General features: G+C 48.6%; 1 protein-coding gene across 1 annotated transcript in view; it reads right to left on the reverse strand.

Annotated features, from left to right (window-relative positions):
* The window catches only part of LOC144754017 (zinc finger protein Gfi-1b-like), a 71,948-nt gene that overhangs the window by 8,173 nt on the left and 39,982 nt on the right, over positions 1 to 23,793 (reverse strand). Inside the window, exon 4 of the mRNA XM_078641533.1 lies at positions 22,471 to 22,608. Coding sequence (XP_078497659.1) covers positions 22,471 to 22,608 — 138 coding nt within the window. The remainder of the gene's footprint in view (positions 1 to 22,470; positions 22,609 to 23,793) is intronic.

Consider the following 23,793-nt stretch of genomic DNA (forward strand, 5'->3'; position numbering starts at 1 on the left):
TTATTCTTTTAACATGGAGATTGGTGTTTAATTTTCTTTGTTTGATTGCAAAGTAAGAGGATTTTATACAGTGACAATCTTGAAGAAGATCTGGTAGTGTAAAAGGAAAGGCTGTAAGGGGGCTCTCATAACGCTTTGGGGGCATTTTGTGTGGCACCCGCATACTCGCCTGCCCAGACCGCCGTCCAGGGGGTCTGCTGTAGCCACGATTTCTCCCCCGCTGCCGCTGCAGGAACAACGCGCCCGCCGAGAGGGGAGAAAGACTACGGCTCCCAGCGTTCCTTCCCTGCCTGCTGGGGGACGCCTACCACCGCCCACTTCCGCGCCCGGAGGCGCCTAAAGGAGAGCTGCTCCTCCCGCATCGCGGGACACGCGCGGGCGAGCCTGGGAGGAGCCCGGGACAAGGGCGGGACCATCTGTGGCCATCAGGGGCCAGAAGAGGCTGGGCTGGGCCACCCCCCTTAAAAGTAAAAGTTACTGTAAGAAACGCTGTGAGTAGGCATAGTCGCAACTTGATTAAGTGACATTTAGCTAAGTGGGATCGCTTGGACGCTTTTCCTGTTAGTGTTAAAACTCGACTTACATTGACATTGAGTGTTTTTTCACCGGCTAGGTCTCTAAAGGCACAAAGAACTTACGGAAATAACATCTCATTTTCAAGGTTAACAGGAACTATAAACAATCGATTTGGGTGGTCTCAATCCAGATGGTGTAAATACTATTGTGTTTGTTTCTACACTTATTTTCTGTGTGGTTTAAGCTCTCCTAAACGGTAAATTATTTGCTTCTTTGGTTGAGGAGCCCAATATGGCACCACGCAAAGAGAAAGACACTGGTACAGCGGGGATGATTGGGACCCTAGATGCCTACCTGACTAGGGCCGAGTCAGTCGTCAATAAAGAAATCTCCCTGATGAGCCTAGGCTCTCTAGGGACCCTCTTTTTGGACGAGTAATAGCCTCCCCTGCTTTATTGAGTAATGAGTCACTAACAAACCCCCACCTGGCCAACTAACGGTGATGCAGCCAGACAGTGACACTTCCTCAATAAATGATAACCTAATTATTGGTACAGGCCCTGAGCCCGGTAAAACCTAGACTAAGGGCAAAACAGAAAAGCCAGTCTTGAACTGCTCGAAAAAACCCACTTCCCTAAAAAATAGCAGGGTGCCTAAACAGAGCCGCGTAGCTACAGGTAGTGAGTTTATAACGGTAGCAGATATCCATGCCACCGGGGGAAAAACCAACAGTGGTCTCACCCGAAACGTACAATGCGACGGAATAGCACAGATTTGTAATTTGACTTGGGGAGAGTTCTGGGGGAAACTAGAAGGTATTATGCAAACGCTGTTGGCACCAATTATACTGAAGCTTACTGGGATAGAATCCAGGCTTCTGCTCCTGGAAACGTCCATGGGGAATGGAAAGCAAACAGCGGTTACAGCTCCCACTACTAACATAGCAAATCCTCCTTCTACCACTAGCAGTAAATCCAAGACACTCAGCAGTAGCATCAATCCGACTGCTCCAGAAATTAATAACCTAAGCTCTCCAGGTCCTGCTGATGCGACTATTTCTACCTCACAACAGGCAAGCACTAGGAGGGATATGCCCTTACCCGACCCCCAACCGAGACTGGACGAAAGAGTCAGTGCGACCCGCCGCTCCATAGTCATTTATTTACCCCCAGAGGTGACCCCATATGTCATTATATTGGGGATTGCTCCTGCTCTCCCACACGGGGAGTCAGAGAGCTATGAGCAACTATGAAACAAAACAACCTACTGGCTTAATCAAAACCGCCTAGGGAGGATGAATGTCGCAAATAACATATTAATGTTACGTAGGGTCAGCTGGATTGGCAGCACAAACAAAAATGGGAGTGGGGACTGTATCATTGTTAATTTCGATAACCCTTCCACTGCTGGCCAATTACTATCCTACGGACAATGTCATCAGCGGATGACTGGTACTGCAATTGAATTATTCCCTCTAGGCTTTTTCTACAGGCCCGCTTTTGGGAGAGGCCTGACACGCCCTAGCCAGGGAGGTAATTGGCGCACAAGAGATAATTCAAGGGCGAGACCCCTTACCAGCTATCCGCCACCAAGGTTACAATTTAACAATCTTGGCAACCACTGTAGGAACGGGTTCGGTGTCCCAACCCAAAACAGATTTGAACTTTTATCAGGTCTAGAAGCATGTGATTGACTTGAGTGCCCCGGAGAACAGGGACTGGAGAGATCGATTGATCTGGGAGCTACAGAAGCTACCTTGGGCAAGAGGACCTCTAACAATGTAATCTCTTGGAACATTATGTAAAATAACAGGAGCCCCCTGGTGCGAATAGCAATCCTGGGTCAGGGTAGAGAATATACGTAAACAAAAATTCCCAGGCATGCACAAACGTAACTAGCAAGTACACATGTAGATAGAATTATCTACAACAACATTAGACAACTGCTTTCTCCAAAGAAATTGGTTTTAATTTCTTTCAAATATTCATAAGAAGTTCATACGATAAAAATGCATTACAATGTTCAGAGTCAATGCAAACTTCATTGTAACTATACATAATTTGTCATGGTTAAAATTTCAATAGACATTATAAAAACTGATGGTTTCCTGTCGACGCGTTTCGACACGTAAGTTGTGTCTTCTTCAGGACTGTACCATCGATATTCTGTAAGAATAATAATTATGGACATTTTTTACTTTATAGTTCTTTTCCTGGTAAAGCAGTTATTCAATCATTTATAACATGTTCGTTGTACCGCTAGTCATTCTTTCATACAAATTGATGTACCGCATTACTGCTCTAAATATCTATAGTGAACCCATTAACTATGTCTATTGTCTCTATACACATAGGCGTCTTCAAAATAGGACATAAACATGCTTTAAAGTTAATAGCAGTATCAGCATTTGCTATTCAACATCATCAAAATAAAGCGTAATTATGCTTCATAGTTCTTCACATTGTTGGCATTTCTCATATACAATCCAGATTTTCTAGTTACCCTGGTAATTTGTTGAAAACTCAAAGACAAGTTTATGTCAGAACAGGCTGGCATGGGTACATACTATGCTGTATATATATTCTACTCAAACACAAAAGGCAGGGATTACCCATGGAGGAAAAACGTATAGGTCTGCACAGTCCTGGATAGAGTTCTACCGACTGTACAGAGTAAGTCGTATTAATACCCGAATGCGTAATCGGTGCACTATCCCGCGGGAAGAATTATCCAGCGAAGCACTGCAAGGAATGCGCACTGATCTATTGGTGAATATGTGTTAGAGAGAATGACCCATGCATGTATACCTATCTCTGCATGTGTAAATCGATTCACACATATTGGTCTTGGCCTATTCCTATTTAGGAGACAAATACTACAAAAGTATATCAAGGCAGCTCGTCTGTCCCTATATAAAGTGATTGCTTTCTAATTCATTATTTACTCACATATACAAGAATCTCACCTTCTAGTATGTCAAAAAATGGCGTTGATATATGTTAGGTTTAATTTTCTAAAGGCGGGTTACCCAACGAAGTACTCCAGTCACAGGGATATAAAGACACTTAATATCTGGAATGGTATGAAAACAAAGGGTATCATTTAAGGTGTTCTAATTTAATTAGGACGACACAATTGCTTTACATTTTAGCACTGGGGCATGTTACCTTGGATTCGGTGACTCGTGACTGGTGGCATGTGCTATTTTGGTAATAGTTAAAACATCCTCTTTCCACTCTATGATATATCGGGACGCTGGGCACGCTGTAGACGCTGTAGAACGCTCGTATTGCCGACCCTGAAGTTAAGAACATTTACTATTATAGCGTGTATTTACTTTTCCCCATTATTCAGATTCTCGATGCTCTAATTTAATTAGGACGACACAATTGCTTTGCATTTTAGCACTGGGGCATGTTACCTTGGATTCGGTGACTCGTGACTGGTGGCATGTGCTATTATGGTAATAGTTAGAACATCCTCTTTCCACTCTATGATATATCGGGACGTTGGGCACGCTGTAGACGCTGTAGAACGCTCGTATTGCCGACCCTGAAGTTAAGAACATTTACTATTATAGCGTGTATTTACTTTCCCCCATTATTCAGATTAAAAAGCACGGCGATTCTTACCGAGTTGATTTTATTAGCCACACCTACTCAGAGGATTTGGTATAACCAATAGACGGACAAGGGGACGGCCAGACTTGACGGAATGAAGTTCGTCCGTTTCTTGGCGGATAAGATGAAAAGAACGCTCTGTGCTGAAACCGGCAGCTATAGGGATAGAGGCCTGATTTTAGAGAAGTGATATCTGTAGCCTACCCCCTTAAAATTGAAGGACATGTATACCGTGTGGACAATTCTTACCGGTATTCAGGAGGAGCCAACTATAACCAACCTAGAATAAATAACTTTTCGATTCCTCCGACCCGGATTCAGACATAGATTCAAATTATCAGGAAGACGGCCCATATAATCCCCAACAGGGACGAAAAAATACTCGGCAGCCTTTTTTAGGCCACCGCGGGGCAAGACGGGCCGACAACGGGTTCGGTTCCAACCCCAGTCCCGAGGTCAATATCAGACACACCAACATCCTCCAGAACACCAGAACTACCTAGAAACACACCACAAACAATACCACAAACAATGGATTTAATACCCATCTTTAACCTTTCCAAATACCATCTGGAAACATCAGATGTATCCCTGCTAACAAAAGGGCTTACTTTCGTCCCCCATACAAATGTAGATACATTTGAACTTCATCAGGACTTACACTTTTTCTTCAGGAAGATAAGACTTCAAAAATTCTTCCAGGACAAATCTGACAATGATATAGACATGGGAAGCAATAACATTGTAGCCTTACCCTCTACCTTTACCCCAAATTTGGACCAATTAGGCCCAGAAGTGGCTATTTTTGAAAAAGTGGTTATACCCAAGTTGGAACAAGCTCTCAGATATATACCCAAACCTAGGTACAATATATCTAAAGATGAATACGACTCTTTAAATAACTTAAAAAATAACAAATCGGTCGTAATCAAGAGTAGCGACAAAGGAGGGGGCATTGTTCTTATAGATTCAACACAGTATGAAACCAACATGCTAAAGATGTTGAATGACCCCCTTTTCTATAAAAAAGTAACAAACAACCCTACTATGAGAGTAATCAACAAAATCCAAAAAATCACCACCAAGGCCCTACAGGAAAACATAATAAATAAAAAGGAGTATGAGTTCCTCAACACATCACAAAAAAAGATAGCATGCATCTACGGGATGCCTAAAATGCATAAGGACCAACTAGACCCACCCTATCGTCCCATTGTATCCACCATAGGCACCCCCACTGAGGCCATTTCAAAATATTTAGATAATATTCTGAGACCATACGTATCATTGTCTCCATCGTACATCAAAGACACTGGAGCGATCATCACTAAGATAGAACATCTTCCCTTCAACACCAATAGTGACCTATTAGTCACTCTTGATGTTGAAGCTCTGTATAGCAACATCCCCCAAACAGAAGCAGTAGAGGCCACCATGTGGTTCATCGACTTACATAGCATTCCATGTAATAAACAATTTATTTGTGAATGCCTCAACCTGGTACTGAAGGAAAATGTCTTCCAGTTTGGTGACCATATGTACCAGCAGATCAAGGGCGTGAGCATGGGGGCAGCCATGGCTCTGTCCATAGCAAATATATATATGGCCCTCTTTGAGGCTCACCATATATTCAATGAAATGGCCCCCTTTTATGAGTCTGTTTCCCATTGGTACCGGTTTATAGATGATATCTTTTTCATCTGGACCAATGGGGAACAGACTCTACGAGAATTCCTGCAATGGATTAACATGGCTGACAGTAACCTTCGGTTCACTGCACATGTACATGAGTCCCAGGTTGAATTTCTGGATATATATATCAGAAATCAGTCCAACAAACTGGAGGTGGATCTATTCACGAAATCTACCGCGAGGAACACCCTCCTCCACTTTTCCAGCTATCACCCCAGGTGCCAAAAAGATGGAATCCCCTTCTCCCAATTCTTGCGTGTAAGGAGAAACTGCACCAACATTAGAGATTATGACCAACAATCTATAAAAATGAAACAAAAATTCATAGATAGGGGATACCCACGTCGTCGGGTGCGAGAAGCATACAAGAGAGCCCGGTTTTACAACCGAGAGAGTCTCCTCAAACAGAATAGACCAACACAAGAACCTAAACTGGTGTGTATTACTAAGCACTCCACATTGAATGCTACCATCAGACAAACTATCAATGCCAACTGGCACTTGTTGAACACAGATCCATCCAGACCGAAACTTGCCAAACCGATGTATGCGCATCGGCGAAATAAGAATCTGAAAGATCTGATAGTCAGATCGCGCTTTGACAGCCCAACGGCAAGAACCCCCTTTATACAGAAGTCAATAACAGGCACTGATGCCTTTAAAGGCACTTCTCGATGTGGCACATGCCTATCTTGTGATGGAATCATCTCAGGAGATACTCTAATACATAATGATTTTAAAATAACAGCAAGGGAACTTTGGACCTGTAAGACAAGCAATGTTGTCTATCTGATTTTATGTCCGTGCAACAAAGGGTATGTTGGCGAAACTGCCCGTATGATCAAAACACGATTGACGGAACATAAATCAGCGATCAAGACAAAGAAATTAACATCTCCCTTAGTGAGTCATTACATAGAATATCGCCATGCTCCAACTGACATCAGATGGCGCATTCTTGAGAAAATACACACACCCGATAATGCGGGTGGCGATAAAATAAGAAAGAAGAAAGAAGTCTTCTGGATTTTTTCGCTTAAGACATTTTCTCAAGGCCTGAATAATGATCTACCATGGTCAAATGCCATCCTCTAACAGAAATAGTAGCCCAACTACTGTCGAATGAGATGTCCAGGAGCCCAAATACTGTTTTTCATACACACTCAATGATATCTATGAGGGATTTTCGTCTTAAATCCATGCTGGATTTAAAGATGAAGTGTGTCCCCCTTGTATCTTCCAATTATAACCCCCCCCGCCCCCTCCCTCCCCCTCCACCATTCCATACCAATGTTGATGTACACCGCAATATAATCGCAATGTGGAAAAAATACTTATGTCATGACTAAATAAAAGAAACAAATTAAGTTCTCATGAAAACCCCTTAAGGGTTAGATAAATAACGCTATATTTGCTTCATGAGAAAACAGGCTACATCTATATACATGTGTTATCACCGCTAAGTTGTAAGTCCAAGGCTAAGAACGACCGTCGCCTTGTAAAAGGCGCTATATCCCTTTAAATAAAATGGATTGTATCCACCAATGGCTAGTTCGTTTATATAAAAGGCCTGGGTAGTCACAGACTCAAACCTTGATCGAACGAAGGAAGACAGCATACGCGACTCACAGACCTGGGAGAACGGTAAGAGTAGGACGGCTTCAGTAGCGTTAACTATTTCCGTGTACAAATAGACTGTGAACTCAGTTCGGGTGACACCCTCTTTCCCTTGCCTTATTATACAGATAGACGTCACCGCTATCAACCTACACGCTGCACCGCTCCAGACAACCAACTAGATCTAGGAAAATTTTACCGGTAAGAATTGTCCACACGGTATACATGTCCTTCAATTTTAAGGGGGTAGGCTACAGATATCACTTCTCTAAAATCAGGCCTCTATCCCTATAGCTGCCGGTTTCAGCACAGAGCGTTCTTTTCATCTTATCCGCCAAGAAACGGACGAACTTCATTCCGTCAAGTCTGGCCGTCCCCTTGTCCGTCTATTGGTTATACCAAATCCTCTGAGTAGGTGTGGCTAATAAAATCAACTCGGTAAGAATCGCCGTGCTTTTTAATCTGAATAATGGGGGAAAGTAAATACACGCTATAATAGTAAATGTTCTTAACTTCAGGGTCGGCAATACGAGCATTCTACAGCGTCTACAGCGTGCCCAACGTCCCGATATATCATAGAGTGGAAAGAGGATGTTCTAACTATTACCATAATAGCACATGCCACCAGTCACGAGTCACCGAATCCAAGGTAACATGCCCCAGTGCTAAAATGCAAAGCAATTGTGTCGTCCTAATTAAATTAGAGCATCGAGAATCTGAATAATGGGGAAAAGTAAATACACGCTATAATAGTAAATGTTCTTAACTTCAGGGTCGGCAATACGAGCGTTCTACAGCGTCTACAGCGTGCCCAGCGTCCCGATATATCATAGAGTGGAAAGAGGATGTTTTAACTATTACCAAAATAGCACATGCCACCAGTCACGAGTCACCGAATCCAAGGTAACATGCCCCAGTGCTAAAATGTAAAGCAATTGTGTCGTCCTAATTAAATTAGAACACCTTAAATGATACCCTTTGTTTTCATACCATTCCAGATATTAAGTGTCTTTATATCCCTGTGACTGGAGTACTTCGTTGGGTAACCCGCCTTTAGAAAATTAAACCTAACATATATCAACGCCATTTTTTGACATACTAGAAGGTGAGATTCTTGTATATGTGAGTAAATAATAAATTAGAAAGCAATCACTTTATATAGGGGACAGACGAGCTGCCTTGATATACTTTTGTAGTATTTGTCTCCTAAATAGGAATAGGCCAAGACCAATATGTGTGAATCGATTTACACATGCAGAGATAGGTATACATGCATGGGTCATTCTCTCTAACACATATTCACCAATAGATCAGTGCGCATTCCTTGCAGTGCTTCGCTGGATAATTCTTCCCGCGGGATAGTGCACCGATTACGCATTCGGGTATTAATACGACTTACTCTGTACAGTCGGTAGAACTCTATCCACGACTGTGCAGACCTATACGTTTTTCCTCCATGGGTAATCCCTGCCTTTTGTGTTTGAGTAGAATATATATACAGCATAGTATGTACCCATGCCAGCCTGTTCTGACATAAACTTGTCTTTGAGTTTTCAACAAATTACCAGGGTAACTAGAAAATCTGGATTGTATATGAGAAATGCCAACAATGTGAAGAACTATGAAGCATAATTACGCTTTATTTTGATGATGTTGAATAGCAAATGCTGATACTGCTATTAACTTTAAAGCATGTTTATGGCCTATTTTGAAGACGCCTATGTGTATAGAGACAATAGACATAGTTAATGGGTTCACTATAGATATTTAGAGCAGTAATGCGGTACATCAATTTGTATGAAAGAATGACTAGCGGTACAACGAACATGTTATAAATGATTGAATAACTGCTTTACCAGGAAAAGAACTATAAAGTAAAAAATGTCCATAATTATTATTCTTACAGAATATCGATGGTACAGTCCTGAAGAAGACACAACTTACGTGTCGAAACGCGTCGACAGGAAACCATCAGTTTTTATAATGTCTATTGAAATTTTAACCATGACAAATTATGTATAGTTACAATGAAGTTTGCATTGACTCTGAACATTGTAATGCATTTTTATCGTATGAACTTCTTATGAATATTTGAAAGAAATTAAAACCAATTTTATTGGAGAAAGCAGTTGTCTAATGTTGTTGTAGATAATTCTATCTACATGTGTACTTGCTAGTTACGTTTGTGCATGCCTGGGAATCTCTTGGAACATTGCCAGCTTAGGTGCTAAAATGCAGGATTGTAATTGGATTACTTACATTAAACAGTATCTTATAATTTGTTTACAGGAGACTTGGTCTATTGAATGTAATCCCTTTTTAGAAGGGTAGAAGGCATATTATGTTCCAGCCACTGCAACCAACAAGGGAAGACCTGGGGGGGGGGGGTTGGTTATATACATTGCTGTTGCACTAACTTGTAAAGTACGTAGAGTACCATCTGCTAACCCTGGTATTCTTGATTTAATTTTAAATGGAGAAAATTGTCTGGCTGGTCTGGTACATTTTTATAATTCAGTTAACTCGTGCTCAGATTTTAGTCACTTATCTGCTTTGAATGTCTTCATTAGTATGTCAATGAAACAGAGCTTGCATAACCTTATGATCATGGGTGACTTATGTTCACCCTTGTGGTGACCCCTTATTCAAATGTATCTCAGATCTAAACTGTGTACGATTTAAAGGTTTACACCTAGAACACTCAATTTAGGGGGAGCTTTTTTTTTTTTTTTTTTTTTTTTTTTTTTTTTGAAAACCTTTATTCGAAAAACACAAAGAGATACATGCGCAGGCCCACAACCATCATGGCCGGCCGCAAAACAGTCGATCATAAACAGGAGGAAGGCATACCAATCGGTAAACAGGATACATGAAAAGACACCAAATCCGGTCGTGGGGCGTAAAACAAAGGATATTAGGTTTTCGTTTTTAAATTACAAAGGAGAGTAGGGGCTGTCACAACAAGGATATTGCACCTCACGTAAAAAGGAGAAAAACCAAAAAACATTGGGGACATACCCGGATGGCAAACTGAGGCAGGCAATGATTATAACTACCAAATAAGCTAAACAACCGAGACGGTAATATCAATTAACAGGTCACCATACAATAAACAACATTCCCCGATATCACCCCAGAAGTCCCACCCCAGTAAGAGAAAGACAGGGGTTTAAGAAGACGCCCGAGAAAGAAAGAAGGCACAAAACCAAGGGACAGCCAGCCCTACAAAGGGGAAAGAACCCTCCCAAGCTAGAAAAGAGCGAAAGAGACCATAGAACAAAAAAAACTAAAATAACAAACCCCCCCCACACCCGCCACCCTGCACCCCTGTGATGGCTACGGCCCAGCCCATAAACAGCGTGCCTGTCGCCCGGAACTGCCCCAAAGAAGGGAAAAAGTACAACAAGTACAAAGAATGGAGGAGGAGAGAATGAAACAACGAAGGTGGTAAGGATCAGCAGAAGAAGAAGAAGACCACCAACAAATATGTACCCGGCCGCCCGCTACCGGCTCCCACACCAGACAGGATACCAACGGCCGGTGTAATCAATGTTCCGCTCACTCAATACAGTCCCAGCAACGGAAGGAATAGCGACCCAAAAAAACTGTCTTAACCTTGTCCCTTGCGATCATGTTGGTTGATGGAGTCCAGCCGTCCGGCCAGCGCCGCGAAGAAGAAACAATCCCGGAACAGCCAGCAAAGGATGGGAGGTCGCCCACAAAAGCCCACGCCAAACACAGTCACATGTCCAGGAGTGATGCAAACAGAAACAGGGCAGTGAAACTGGAAGTCAGAAGCAGCCGGCCAGAGCGACAACAACAGTCCCAGGAATGGATTTAAAGTCACGCCACCAGCACACAAAGGAGATGACAAAAATGGCGCCCAGGGACGACATCCCCGCCAGCGTACGAAACCACAAATTCCAGAGCTCCTCCGGATCATCGCGGTCAGCACCTCAGCAGAATCAGATCCATAATCCTCCAACCTCTCAATAGACGCCCCAGCATGGAGATCAACAGGAATCGGCTCAGGATGTGGCGCAGTGTGCCGCACGGGGGGGTAACCACGGCCCACAGGAGAAATAGCATCGAGCCTGTAACCCAGATCTCGGGCATGGACACGAAGAGCAGCCCCAACCGCCTCCAGTGCACACAGGACAGCACCGGTCCCCAGCGGCTTCACAGGCTGAGAGAAAAGAGCAGCTCCAACCACACCAGGCTCACTAAGGAGAGACAGCCCGGGAAGCCGAGCGCCATCGTAACTCGCCGCCCACTGTTCACTGCGCCGACTTTTCGCCAGTGGCCGCCGGGCCAGAGACATGGGGGCGACTGTGGGCATCGCGGCACAGGCTCAGTCTTGTTCATGCAACATCGGGATCCCCAAATGAGCTCCAGGCACTCCACTGTCAGAAGCTGAGGGGCTGAGCAGAAAATGGCGTCCGCTACCAGCCGATGAAACAAAGAAACCGTTCCGACAGCTTCCAAGCCGAGCAATTGCAGAGATACAATGTATCCAGGCGCACAGGATAAACGAGCAGGACGAGGCGCTGCAGCGACAAGAACAACTCGGCAGCCTCCCAACAGCCGACCGGCTCCTCCTCCTCCGCGCTGACCGCCACCACTGTGGTCGAGGACGGCCGGACCAACAAACAAAGCCCCGGTCCCCCAGCTGCGCCGGGCCGGGAAAGGAGCAAGGGCGGATCACCGCCAAAACGACTCGGGTCTCGCCGGGAGACACACCGGCGGAAGCAGGAGAGTATCACCGTTGCAGTCGCTGGGCAGAAGGACAGGATAAAGAACAGGATAATGAAGAGAAGCGCTAGGGTCGGCGGAGCCGATGTCCTAGGCGGCCATCTTCGTCGCAGGCTAGGCTCCTCCTAGGGGGAGCTTTTTAATGATTTACTGAATTATCTGGATGTGACACCTACTATCGCCTTGATGGATCCCGTCAAAAGATTTGAGACACCTACTTTTAAGGGTCATGGGAGGAGAACTTTCATTGACTATGTACTAATTTCTTTATCTATGCAGTCTTTTGTGGATTCTTTAATTATTGAAGAGAGTGAATTTAGCGACCATAACCCTCTCACTGTACGTCTGCTGGGACCTTGGATAGTTAAGGAAGGGCCGAATCCCAGTCAGGGAAGACTGAGCACAACTGATGGGCGACGCAGACAGAGATGGTCCAAGATTACTCCAGATCTGCTGCATAAAGACATCAAAGTCATATGCGAAGATGAAATTAATACTTGTACCCAAGAAGGTGCTCAGCCTAGAAAGGTGCTCGGGGCGTTTCAGTGACTCTCAGATAAGGTCTCCAAGCTGCTGTCGGCACCAGCTAAAAATCAAGCTAATGTGGGCCCAAAGTGGTTTAATCATGACTGCACTAAAGCAGCAAGTAACCTCAGGCTGGATTTAGTAGCTAAACCAAGAGAACAGGCGACCGTACAACTTTGCCGGAAAGAATATAAATCTAATATAGCCAAACGTAAGGAATCCCTAAGGGAAGTGGCCTGGAACGAGATACTGGACCCCATAACTTTAAAGAGTAGCTCTAGATTTTGGGCCGTAATGAAAAAGCCTTTTCTTGTCCATCTTTGCTGTAACCATCTTGGAGCCTGCTGGCGCTGCCGCGGTCCACACTCGCTGAACCATCTCGGAACCTGCTGGCGCTGCCGCGGTCCACACTCGCTGAACCATCTTGGAACCTGCTGGCGCTGCCGCGGTCCACACTCGCTGAACCATTTTGGAGCCTGCTGGCGCTGCCGCGGCCCACACTCGCTGAACCATCTTGGAGCCTGCTGGCGCTGCCGCGGTCCACACTCGCTGAACCATCTTGGAACCTGCTGGCGCTGCCGCGGTCCACACTCGCTGAACCATCTTGTAGCCTGCTGGCGCTGCCGCGGCCCAACCTTCCGGAACCCCCCAGCTCGAGGATTGAGAGCTGTGCGTAGGGTCTCCTTGCAACCGACCATCTATAAGACTGTCCCGCTACCTTGCCCCTTGCCACGAGACTTTCCAGATCTCGGGATCTGCTGAATATATATTGAAACGATACTAATTGCCCGATAAAGATTGAAAACTCTATCTACGTGTGGTGTATATTTGTAGTGGTGTGGTTACTCTGCTGTACGATTCTAGGAGAGGGCCCTCCCGTCGGAGGCCTCTCGACATCGCTCGGTCCCTTCTCTGAAGGAGGGGTAGACCTAGGGGTGGTCAGTCAGACACCTTCTGCCTCCCCCGGGTTCGCCTTTCTAACATTGGTGGCAGGCGCTGCGATCCGAGCCAACGCAAAATCGTACAGAGAGTGATCTACCCGCTACGACGGAAAAACACACAGAGACCATGACGACCCAAGGAACCAACCTACCTGCCGAATTCCAGAAAGAGAAGATAGAAGAATACAGCCACAAAGAACTAAAACAATTCTGTAAAGACATGGGTATCGCTACCACTGGCCTGAGCACAAAAGAGGACTTCAAATCGGCCCTACAAGCCTGGGTGGAAACCCGAGACAGACCACCCCAAGAGGAGAGTGGCCCGAACGGGCAACAGGAAACCCGCGCACCCCCCACGGGGGAAAGAACCGCAACACTAAACGCGGACCTCATCTATGAAGACGCTCGAGAACGAGAGTGCAACCGGCTACACGAAGTGGAGCTTGCACGACTCCGGCTAGACGGAGAACTCCAGCTAGCGGAGAAAAAGATAGCCCTCGAGCAACTACGGCTGGAGGGGGATCTAGAAGAGAAACGGAGACAACGTGACCTCGAAGAAAAACGACTAGTATATGAACACGAACGAGGCCTGAGAGAACTAGAAATCAAGTCCAAGATCAACGAAGATAGCGCGGCCGGGGCCAAGACCTCGGCCCCTCCCATGGACACCAAGGTTCACCTACCGAAAGATGTAGTCAAAGAATACTACAAGAACGATGATATCCAACAATGGTTCAAAGCCTACGAGGTGGCCATGACCGTCCATCGGGTGCCCCTGAAGGATTGGGGCGCCGGCCTGTGGGGGAAGTTCGTCAACGAAGGGAGGGACGCCCTGCTGGAACTCCCTGATACCGAAATGACCTCCTATGAACACATGAAAACGGCCCTACTCACGCGCTACGGACTCACCCCCGAAATGTACCGGCAGAGGTTCCGAGACTGTAAAAAAATCCCCGGTACCACTTGGGTAGAATATGTGAACTTTTTTAGCAGAGCCTTCGAGGGGTGGGTCAAAGGCAGTCAGGTCACTACCTACCAGCAGTTGGTCGACCTGATGTTATGGGAGCACATCTCCAACAACTGCTTCATTGAACTACGACAGCACCTCCTCGACAGCAAGTTGACCGAGCCGCGAAAGCTAGCGGTCGAAGCAGATCGGTGGGCGATCAACCGCGTCCACCGGAACACCACAGGAGAATACGGACGGGGGTCCCCGGGGAACCACCAGCCGCGAGGCGGCGGGTCTGGCATCAGCCGAGGCCGAGACCTCCCGCCGGGGTCTTCGCCCGCCTCCTCTACACCAGCCTCCAGCCCGAGGGGGACCCATCCAGCCCGACCGGGGCCACGCCCCAACGTTACGTGCCACAGATGCCAGCGGCTGGGTCACTATGCCAATGATCCTCTCTGCCCCATGAACCAGCGGCCCGGCACCACCGGGCCCCCCGGTCAACAAATCACGGCAGCTGCTCTGAGCGAAGAAAAGGATGAAGAAGAGGAGGTCCCTATGGAACCAGAAGAATGGGAGTCCGCGGCCATGTGCCTCGCCTCCCTGGGCGACAAAGACATGATCCCCCGAGACCAGATTCCGATCAACACCCAGAAGTACCGCCAGTGGGTCACCATCAACGGACGCCGGGCCGAGGCTCTCCGTGACACGAGGGCCAGCATAACCGCCGTCCGCTGCCATCTGGTGACCCCAGAACAAATCTTGCCCCACGTTCTGTGCCCTGTCCGGTCAGCGGACAATTCCGAGAGCCTGTGCCAGATGGCTCGCATCCCCTTCGAGTGGGGAGGAGTGTCCGGCATGCTGAAAGTCACCGTCCGAGACGATGCCCCGGTGGACTGCCTCCTAGGGAACGACCTGGAAAGTTCCCCCTGGGCACAGATCGAGCGAAGAGAGCATCTGGGGATGCTAGGCCTTCCTGAATGGGTTTGCGTAACGACCCGATCCATGTCCACCCGGGACACCGCCCCAACCGAAGACAATCTGCCCGAAGAACCTGAATGGCCGGCACCTCCGCCACCCGCCACTGCCACGGCCGAACCCGAACTGGGGCCGCAGGGCCCCAGCCATGAAGAACTTCCCGAGCTCGGGCCCCTTCCCAAACTAGCCCAGTGACTTCAAGAAGGGGTCCCCACCCGCGAACAGTTCCGTCGGGAACAAAAGACATGTCCTTCCCTTGAGGGACTCCGACAACAAGCCACCACGCAAGCCTCAGGAGACTCCTCGGGGTCCCACTGGATCTATTGGGACCAGGACCTCCTGTACAGTGAACAAAAGATCGCCGAACTGGGGGCCGGCCGAGTGCTAGTCGTCCCCCTCCACTTCAGAGACTTTCTCTTAAACCTGGCACATGATGTGCCCCTCGCCGGGCACCTGGGGCAGGACAAAACCTACAGCCGCCTGGTGACCCACTTTTATTGGCCGAAGATGCGCCGCGATGTGTACAACCACTGCCGAACCTGTCCGACCTGCCAAGCCAGCGGAAAGAGTGGGGGGAAAATCAAGGCCCCACTCCAACCGTTTCCCGTGGTGACCACTCCCTTCGAGCGAGTAGGGATCGACATCGTGGGGCCCCTGGATCCCCCAACCTCTCAGGGGCACCGCTTCATCCTCGTCCTGGTGGACCATGCCACCCGCTACCCAGAAGCTATCCCCCTCCGGACTATCACAGCCCCCGTAGTGGGTCGGGCGCTAATGGGGATCTTCTCCAGAGTCGGCTTCCCCCGAGAGGTCGTCAGTGATCGGGGCACAAACTTTATATCGAAATATATGCGGTCCCTGTGGCAACAGTGCGGGGTCGCGTATAAGTTCACCACCCCGTATCACCCTCAAGGGAATGGACTAGTGGAGTGATTTAATAGGACCCTGAAAGGAATGATCAAGGGCCTAGAAGAGCCCCTCCGGCGCAAATGGGACGTTCTGCTGCCGTGCCTCCTGTTCGCCTACCGGGAGGTACCCCAGAAGTCCCTGGGGTTCAGCCCCTTTGAACTATTATATGGACACCCGGTGCGAGGCCCCCTCAGCCTGGTCAAGGAAGGCTGGGAGCTGGCCGCCTCCGATGCTCCGCCTGATGTTTTCCGATACCTCTTGACTCTCCGCAACCAGACTCGGAAGTTCCGGGAACTGGCCGAAACCAACCTTAAGGCCAGTCAAGCGGAGATGAAGCGCTGGTATGATGAAAATGCCTCGTCCATTGAATTCGAACCGGGCCAGCAGGTCTGGGTCATGTCCCCGGTCGACCCCGGCGCCCTCCAGGACAAATGGACGGGGCCCTTCAAAGTGGTGGAGCGCAAGAGCCCCGTCACCTACCTAGTGAACATGGAGTCCCCCCGGAACCCCCTCCGGGTCCTACACGCCAATCGGCTCAAGCCCCACTTTGTCCGCACCGAACTGAGCCTGTTGTTGGCTACCGATGACGGAGCAGAGGACGACTCCGAGCCTCTACCAGACCTCCTGAGCCCCTCCGAGAAAGATGGCTCCGTCGAGGGAGTCTCCCTCTCTCCCACGCTGACACCCAAACAGCGCCAGGACTGCCAGAAACTGCTGGGTCAATTTGCGAACTTATTTTCCCTCACCCCCGGAGTCACCGGGGACAGTCCGCCCGTGCGGCACCGAGCCTACCGAGTCCCCGACCGAGTCCGGGCCTGCATCCAAGCCGAAGTTTCCAAGATGCTAGCCCTAGGGGTAGTCGAGCCCTCAGACAGTCCAAGGGCCAGTCCCGTCGTCCTGGTCCCTAAGGCCGCCGCCCCCGAGGTGCCCCCGGAGCTGCGGTTCTGTGTCGACTACCGGGGACTGAATGCCGTCACCAGGACCGACGCCCATCCCATCCTCCGAGCGGATGAACTGATCGATCGCCTGGGAGCCGCCAGGTACCTCAGCACCTTCGACCTCATGGCCGGATCCTGGCAAATCGGCCTCACGCCAGGGGCCCAAGAACGATCCGCTTTCTCGACCCCTGATGGCCACTTCCACTTCAACGTGATGCCCTTCGGCATGAAGAATGCTCCGGCCACCTTCCAGAGACTAGTGAATCGGGTGCTGGCAGGGCTGGAAGAGTTCAGTGCCGCCTATCTGGACGATATTGCGGTGTACAGCCTCTGTTGGGACGAGCACCTGACCCACCTCTGGAAGGTCCTGACGGCCCTCCAACGGGCCGGACTAACAATAAAAGCCAGCAAGTGCCAGATCGGTCAAGGGTCCGTGACCTATCTGGGACACCAAGTGGGGAGCGGCCAAGTGGCTCCCCTCCAACCCAAGATCGACGCCATCCAGGCCTGGGAGCCCCCCGTCACCCAGACCGCCGTCCGAGCCTTTGAGACACTAAAGACTGCCATGTGCACCGCCCCGGTGCTCCAGGCCCCCGACTACAGCCGAGAGTTCATCGTCCAAACTGACGCCTCGGAACACGGCATTGGGGCCGTACTGTCCCAAATGAACTCTGACGGAGTTGACCTCCCTGTGGCCTTCATCAGCCGGCGCCTGCTGGCCCGAGAACAACGATGGAGCACCATCGAGAGGGAAGCATTCGCCGTCGTATGGGCCCTAAAGAAGCTCCGGCCCTACCTCTTCGGCACCCACTTCCGAATACAGACCGACCACCGGCCCCTGCGGTGGTTGATGCAGATGCGGGGCGAGAACCAGAAGTTGCTACGTTGGTCCATCTCCCTCCAAGGGATGAACTTCACCGTGGAGCATCGCCCTGGCAACGACCACGCCAACGCTGACGGCCTCTCCAGATTCTTCCGCCTTGGCGAGGAGAATCCCCAAGAAGATGGGTGACTCTCCCCCGCCTTCAGCTGGAGGGGACATGTGTTGGACCCGGCCTCGTGGCATGGTCCTACCCCTCCCGCATGGCGGGCCCCGGACGACATCGGCCCTCCATCCAGCCCGGGTCGGCCTCGGGCACACCTCTGCACGCCCTCCAAACCTCCAGATCCGCCACCCGGCGGCCCACAACCACTGACACGGCACACTCGGGCCGCCCCAGCATTACCGGTCCGGTGCCCACCCCGGACCCACATTCCAGGCCCGACGCCATCTTGGGCCCATCACGTCCCAGACACGTGGTCCCGGACCAGCCGCGGCCACGGCCCTAGCGAGCTCGCCATCGAGGCACCAAGAACCCTCCGGGTGGTAGAGTGGCCACTCAACCAGAGACAAGGAGAGGGGAGTTTCGATGGCTCTCCAACCGTCCCCGGATGCCTGGTTTCGATCGACCTCCGGCCTCCCTGAGCGCTGGCCCCAACCCCTGCTGGGTGTCTGGACACCATCATCCCGGCCCTTCTGACCCCCAGGCGAGAGGGTCCGGACATCAAAGGACTCCAGACCTATATCTGGGCCAGCCCCGGAGTAGGACGGCAGTTGTATCCCGGAGTCGAGAAGCCCTGCTGACACTGTCGCGGCTGACCCTGAGACGAACTCCCCTTGCTGCTCTACCTGGAACCTGCTGGCGCTGCCGCGGTCCATCTTCGCTGTAACCACCTTGGAGCCTGCTGGCGCTGCCGCGGTCCATCTTCGCTGTAACCACCTTGGAGCCTGCTGGCGCTGCCGCGGTCCATCTTTGCTGTAACCATCTTGGAGCCTGCTGGCGCTGCCGCGGTCCACACTCGCTGAACCATCTCGGAACCTGCTGGCGCTGCCGCGGTCCACACTCGCTGAACCATCTTGGAGCCTGCTGGCGCTGCCGCGGCCCACACTCGCTGAACCATCTTGGAGCCTGCTGGCGCTGCCGCGGTCCACACTCGCTGAACCATCTTGGAACCTGCTGGCGCTGCCGCGGTCCACACTCGCTGAACCATCTTGGAGCCTGCTGGCGCTGCCGCGGCCCAACCTTCCGGAACCCCCCAGCTCGAGGATTGAGAGCTGTGCGTAGGGTCTCCTTGCAACCGACCATCTATAAGACTGTCCCGCTACCTTGCCCCTTGCCACAAGACTTTCCAGATCTCGGGATCTGCTGTATATATATTGAAACGATACTAATTGTCCGATAAAGATTGAAAACTCTATCTACGTGTGGTGTATATTTGTAGTGGTGTGGTTACTCTGCTGTACGATTCTAGGAGAGGGCCCTCCCATCGGAGGCCTCTCGACATCCCTCGGTCCCTTCTCTGAAGGAGGGGTAGACCTAGGGGTGGTCAGTCAGACACCTTCTGCCTCCCCCGGGTTCGCCTTTCTAACATCGTTCAACAATAACCCAATGCCTTAACCTATTCTTAATTTTAAGTAAGTACACAGTGGCTCATAGGGGCACCATCCACCTCCCCTTCATGGACATGTCCTCAGCTTTCGTCTGTGTGAACAGGCGGAAGCTGTGGCAGTCGATGAGGGCGAAGGGGGTGGACAGTGGTATTGTCGATTTTCTTATGGATCTTCACAGCAATACCAGAGCTAATGTTAGATACTCTCAAGACCTGAGCGTGACTAACAATTTTGATATTGAAAAGGGAGTCCGCCAGGGATGTATCTTGGCTCCTTTCCTTTTTAATTTTTATATCAATGATCTGGATAGCGTCTTACAGGAGGTGCCGGCTGACTGTCCCAGAGTCGGTCGGCAGGGTATTCCAGTTCTTTTATATGCAGATGATGCAGTATTAATATCCAGGACCGAAAGGGGCCTTCAAGCTCTTTTAAATGCTTTTAAATCCATCATGACAGATAGAGACCTAATGATTAATAACTCTAAATCATTTGTCATGCAAGTAGGTCAACAACCCAGAAGAAATTTTCTATTTAAAATAGACGAAGCAGTAATCCCGATATTAAAAACGTTCTCCTACCTAGGGGTACTTTTTGATACAAAACATAACAGGGGCCCTAAAAAAGAAAGGAAAACTGATTAGGGTGAGCGCTTCTATTTTTAACTTTGCCTCGAAATTGGGGAAAAAACCTACTGGAGCCATGCTGCAACTTTATAATGCCAAATCAGTGGCCACGGCTACATACGGTAGTGAAATATGGGGGTATGTCGGTGGTGAGCAGCTGCAGATTGTTGAAAATTCTTTTATGAAGCATCTCCTGTGCGTCCCCTCAGGTACGTCCAATCTTGCAGTTCATGAAGAATTGGGGACACAATATATATGTGACACCTTCTCTTTACGCCCACTGACCTGCTGGATAAAACACTGGTTGAATCCTGACATCCCATTGACACACCTGATTGTGATGGACTGTTTGTCTCAGGACAAGGCACTGGCTATCCCATGGATAAAATACCTGAAATCCAGCTTCTCTAGACTGGGGCGTCCCGAACTGTTTGTAAATCCCAGTCATATTGTTAAGGGGGACCTGGAGGTAACGAAATGGGCCTTCCTCATGGATAGGAAGACCCAGAGGGAAGGCATAGAGCTCCAGAAGCCGAGTGTCAGAAAATATGTTATGTTAAAAACGTGTGTAACTACTGAGCCGTTCCCTGACCTCTTATGAAAATTTTTTATTAACCAGGTTCAGGCTGAATCTTTTTCAAAATCTGCTTATTAGGCCAAGAACTGCTAATTTTAACAAGACTGCAGCTCCCTGCGGCTGTGACGGAAAGTCTCCGCAGGACATGCTGCATTTTATATTTTTATGTCGTTTTTATGAATACCCCGTAAGCGCTATCTGGTGACTCTTTTAAGGAATCTTAATTTTACTCAGATCAGACCGGCCCTGATGTATTTACAACTTCTGCACAATGATAGTATTCTCCAAGTTACTGAATTTTTAAAACTAACTGTTAAATATAGAAAATGTGTGGATCTGTAATGTGCCTTACGCAATGAATTTTTCCAATCTCCTGGTATTCATGTAATGACGAAATTAGATCCTTGCACCTCTGCACTTTATTATGATATGTGCTTTTAACAAAAAGTATTATGAATTGCTAGCATTACTGTATATGTACTTTTATGGTTTTGAACAAAAACCGAAATAAAGTTTTATTGACTTGACTTGAAAGGCTGTAGGATGTAATTTTTTTGTCACACACAACAGCATTTTAATATTTCAGAATATATCAGCAGATGAGAAAGCCCAATGAAGCACATTATAATTGGATCACAGCAAATCAATACACTTGGTGACGCACAAATTAAAATATTTGCTGAAACCTGATTTCCAAACATCATTGCTTGTGAGCTTTATAGTTTTATCAGTAAAACTCATCTTCTGTGCATATTTAGTGGTCATTTCAATGGAGATGTGCTGTATGTAAACAACAGTGCACTGCCACACCATGCTTTAATAGTGTGTTTCTGACGGTGTGCCCCAAAATGCACCACCAACTACACACTACACCTTTCCCACTCTCCTGCTGAATGCTTGGAGTTTTCACAATCCCTACGACTTTAATGACGTAAACATTGAAGACGGCAAACAGTAAACTGCACCCAGCACCACAGTGCAAGAGCTGCCCCCCTCTAAATGAGTAAAAAATATCTCTTTTTCGATTATTTTCTGTACAATATGGCGGTTTTGTCTTTATGCCCCCCAAGGTTCCAGCACATCTACAAGGTTTCCAATTTCATGGCATATTTTTCTAAAAATACTATGGGACAGAATTATAAGCCCTTTGCGCCACTTTTGCGTCACTTTTAACATGGGAAAAGTGACGCAAAAGTGGCGCAAGGGGCTTGTAGATCTGCCCCTTACTTACTCATTTAACTGTTCAAGTGGTTCTGACTTAGGAGCAAAGACATGCCATGCGTTGTAGAGTAGGGCGATAATAGACTGCAAGCCATGGTGGGGCTTGTGAGACAGACAAGGTGATTTGGAGGATAGTGGCGTAATCAAAGCAGACGGTGACCATGGGTGCTCGCCAGAGACGTACCTGAGAGTGGATGTTCATGTGCTGTTCCCGGCTCACTGAGTGGCCAAATGTTTTACCACAGATGTCGCACGCGAAGGGCCGGGTGCCGCTGTGGGACCTGCGCACGTGGACTTCGAGCCCATGTGGCGTGGAGAACACCTGGGAAAAAGTAAATGGCAACCAGTCAACTCACTGTTGTAGGGTAGATGGGAGTGCCCTGTACAGAGAGTGGGATTTCAGCAAGATCTTGGACATAAGACTTCAATCCATCCCTCTCTCCATCCCTCATCAATACATCCTCCCTCCATATATCCAACCATCCATCCACCCACACACCCATCCATCCACCCACCCACTCATCCATCCACCCACCCACCCACCCACCCATCCATCCACCCACCCACCCACCCATCCATCCATCCATCCATCCATCCATCCACCCACCCAACCATACATCAGTCAATATATCCATCTATCCACCCACCCACCCATCCATCCATCCATCCATCCACCCACCCAACCATCCATCAGTCAATATATCCATCTATCCACCCACCCACCCATCCATCCATCCATCTATCCACCCACCCATCCATCCATCCATCCAGCCATCTACCCACTCACCTAACCATACATCCACCCATCCACCCACTCCTCCACCTACCCATCCATCCAGTTGCATGGATAGCTCATACATATCCTAGGTTCTGTTATGTTCTAATAGAGTTAGGCTCCATTGTGGGACCAGAAGATGGCACTGTAGAAAGATGTTTTTATTGAGTAAAATTATGTACATATAATTAAGTACATGAGCAGAGACATATGTTGCGTAAGATAGACTGCTTTTTTTCAGAACCTTTTTCAGAGGGCCTCAGGAATACTATACTCAACCGTGGGGGTTGAGGTCTTTTACTCCTGATGCCCCGGGGCCTGACCTACTATGGATTCTGGGCAACTGGGCCAAGAACCCCTCCTGCACTTGACTCTCAGTGGTAGCGGTTGATGAGCAGTCAAGGCTCCCTCGGGGAAGAAGTGTGGATACAGGTTTGTGAACACGACTCACAACTCCAAGAACGTACAGCAGTATCAATAAACCAATATCTAGACTAATACTTATTTTTCTAACAAAAAAACACCTTTTATTTCTAACTCTAAGCATGCAAAGGAGGTTACGACATTTATAAACAACAACACATTTCTCCTTAAAATTGGGCTCTAGTGTTTCTCTGGCAAATCCCTGTCCCACTTGCTCCTCGAAATGTGGTTGGGGTTATTCCCCCATTCACTAGTGGGGGGATCCATGGAATGCCACTAGTAGCCTTAAATCAAGAGTCCCCTCGGACT

Source organism: Lissotriton helveticus, chromosome 5_1, assembly GCF_964261635.1.
Source record: "Lissotriton helveticus chromosome 5_1, aLisHel1.1, whole genome shotgun sequence".
NCBI lineage: Eukaryota > Metazoa > Chordata > Amphibia > Caudata > Salamandridae > Lissotriton > Lissotriton helveticus.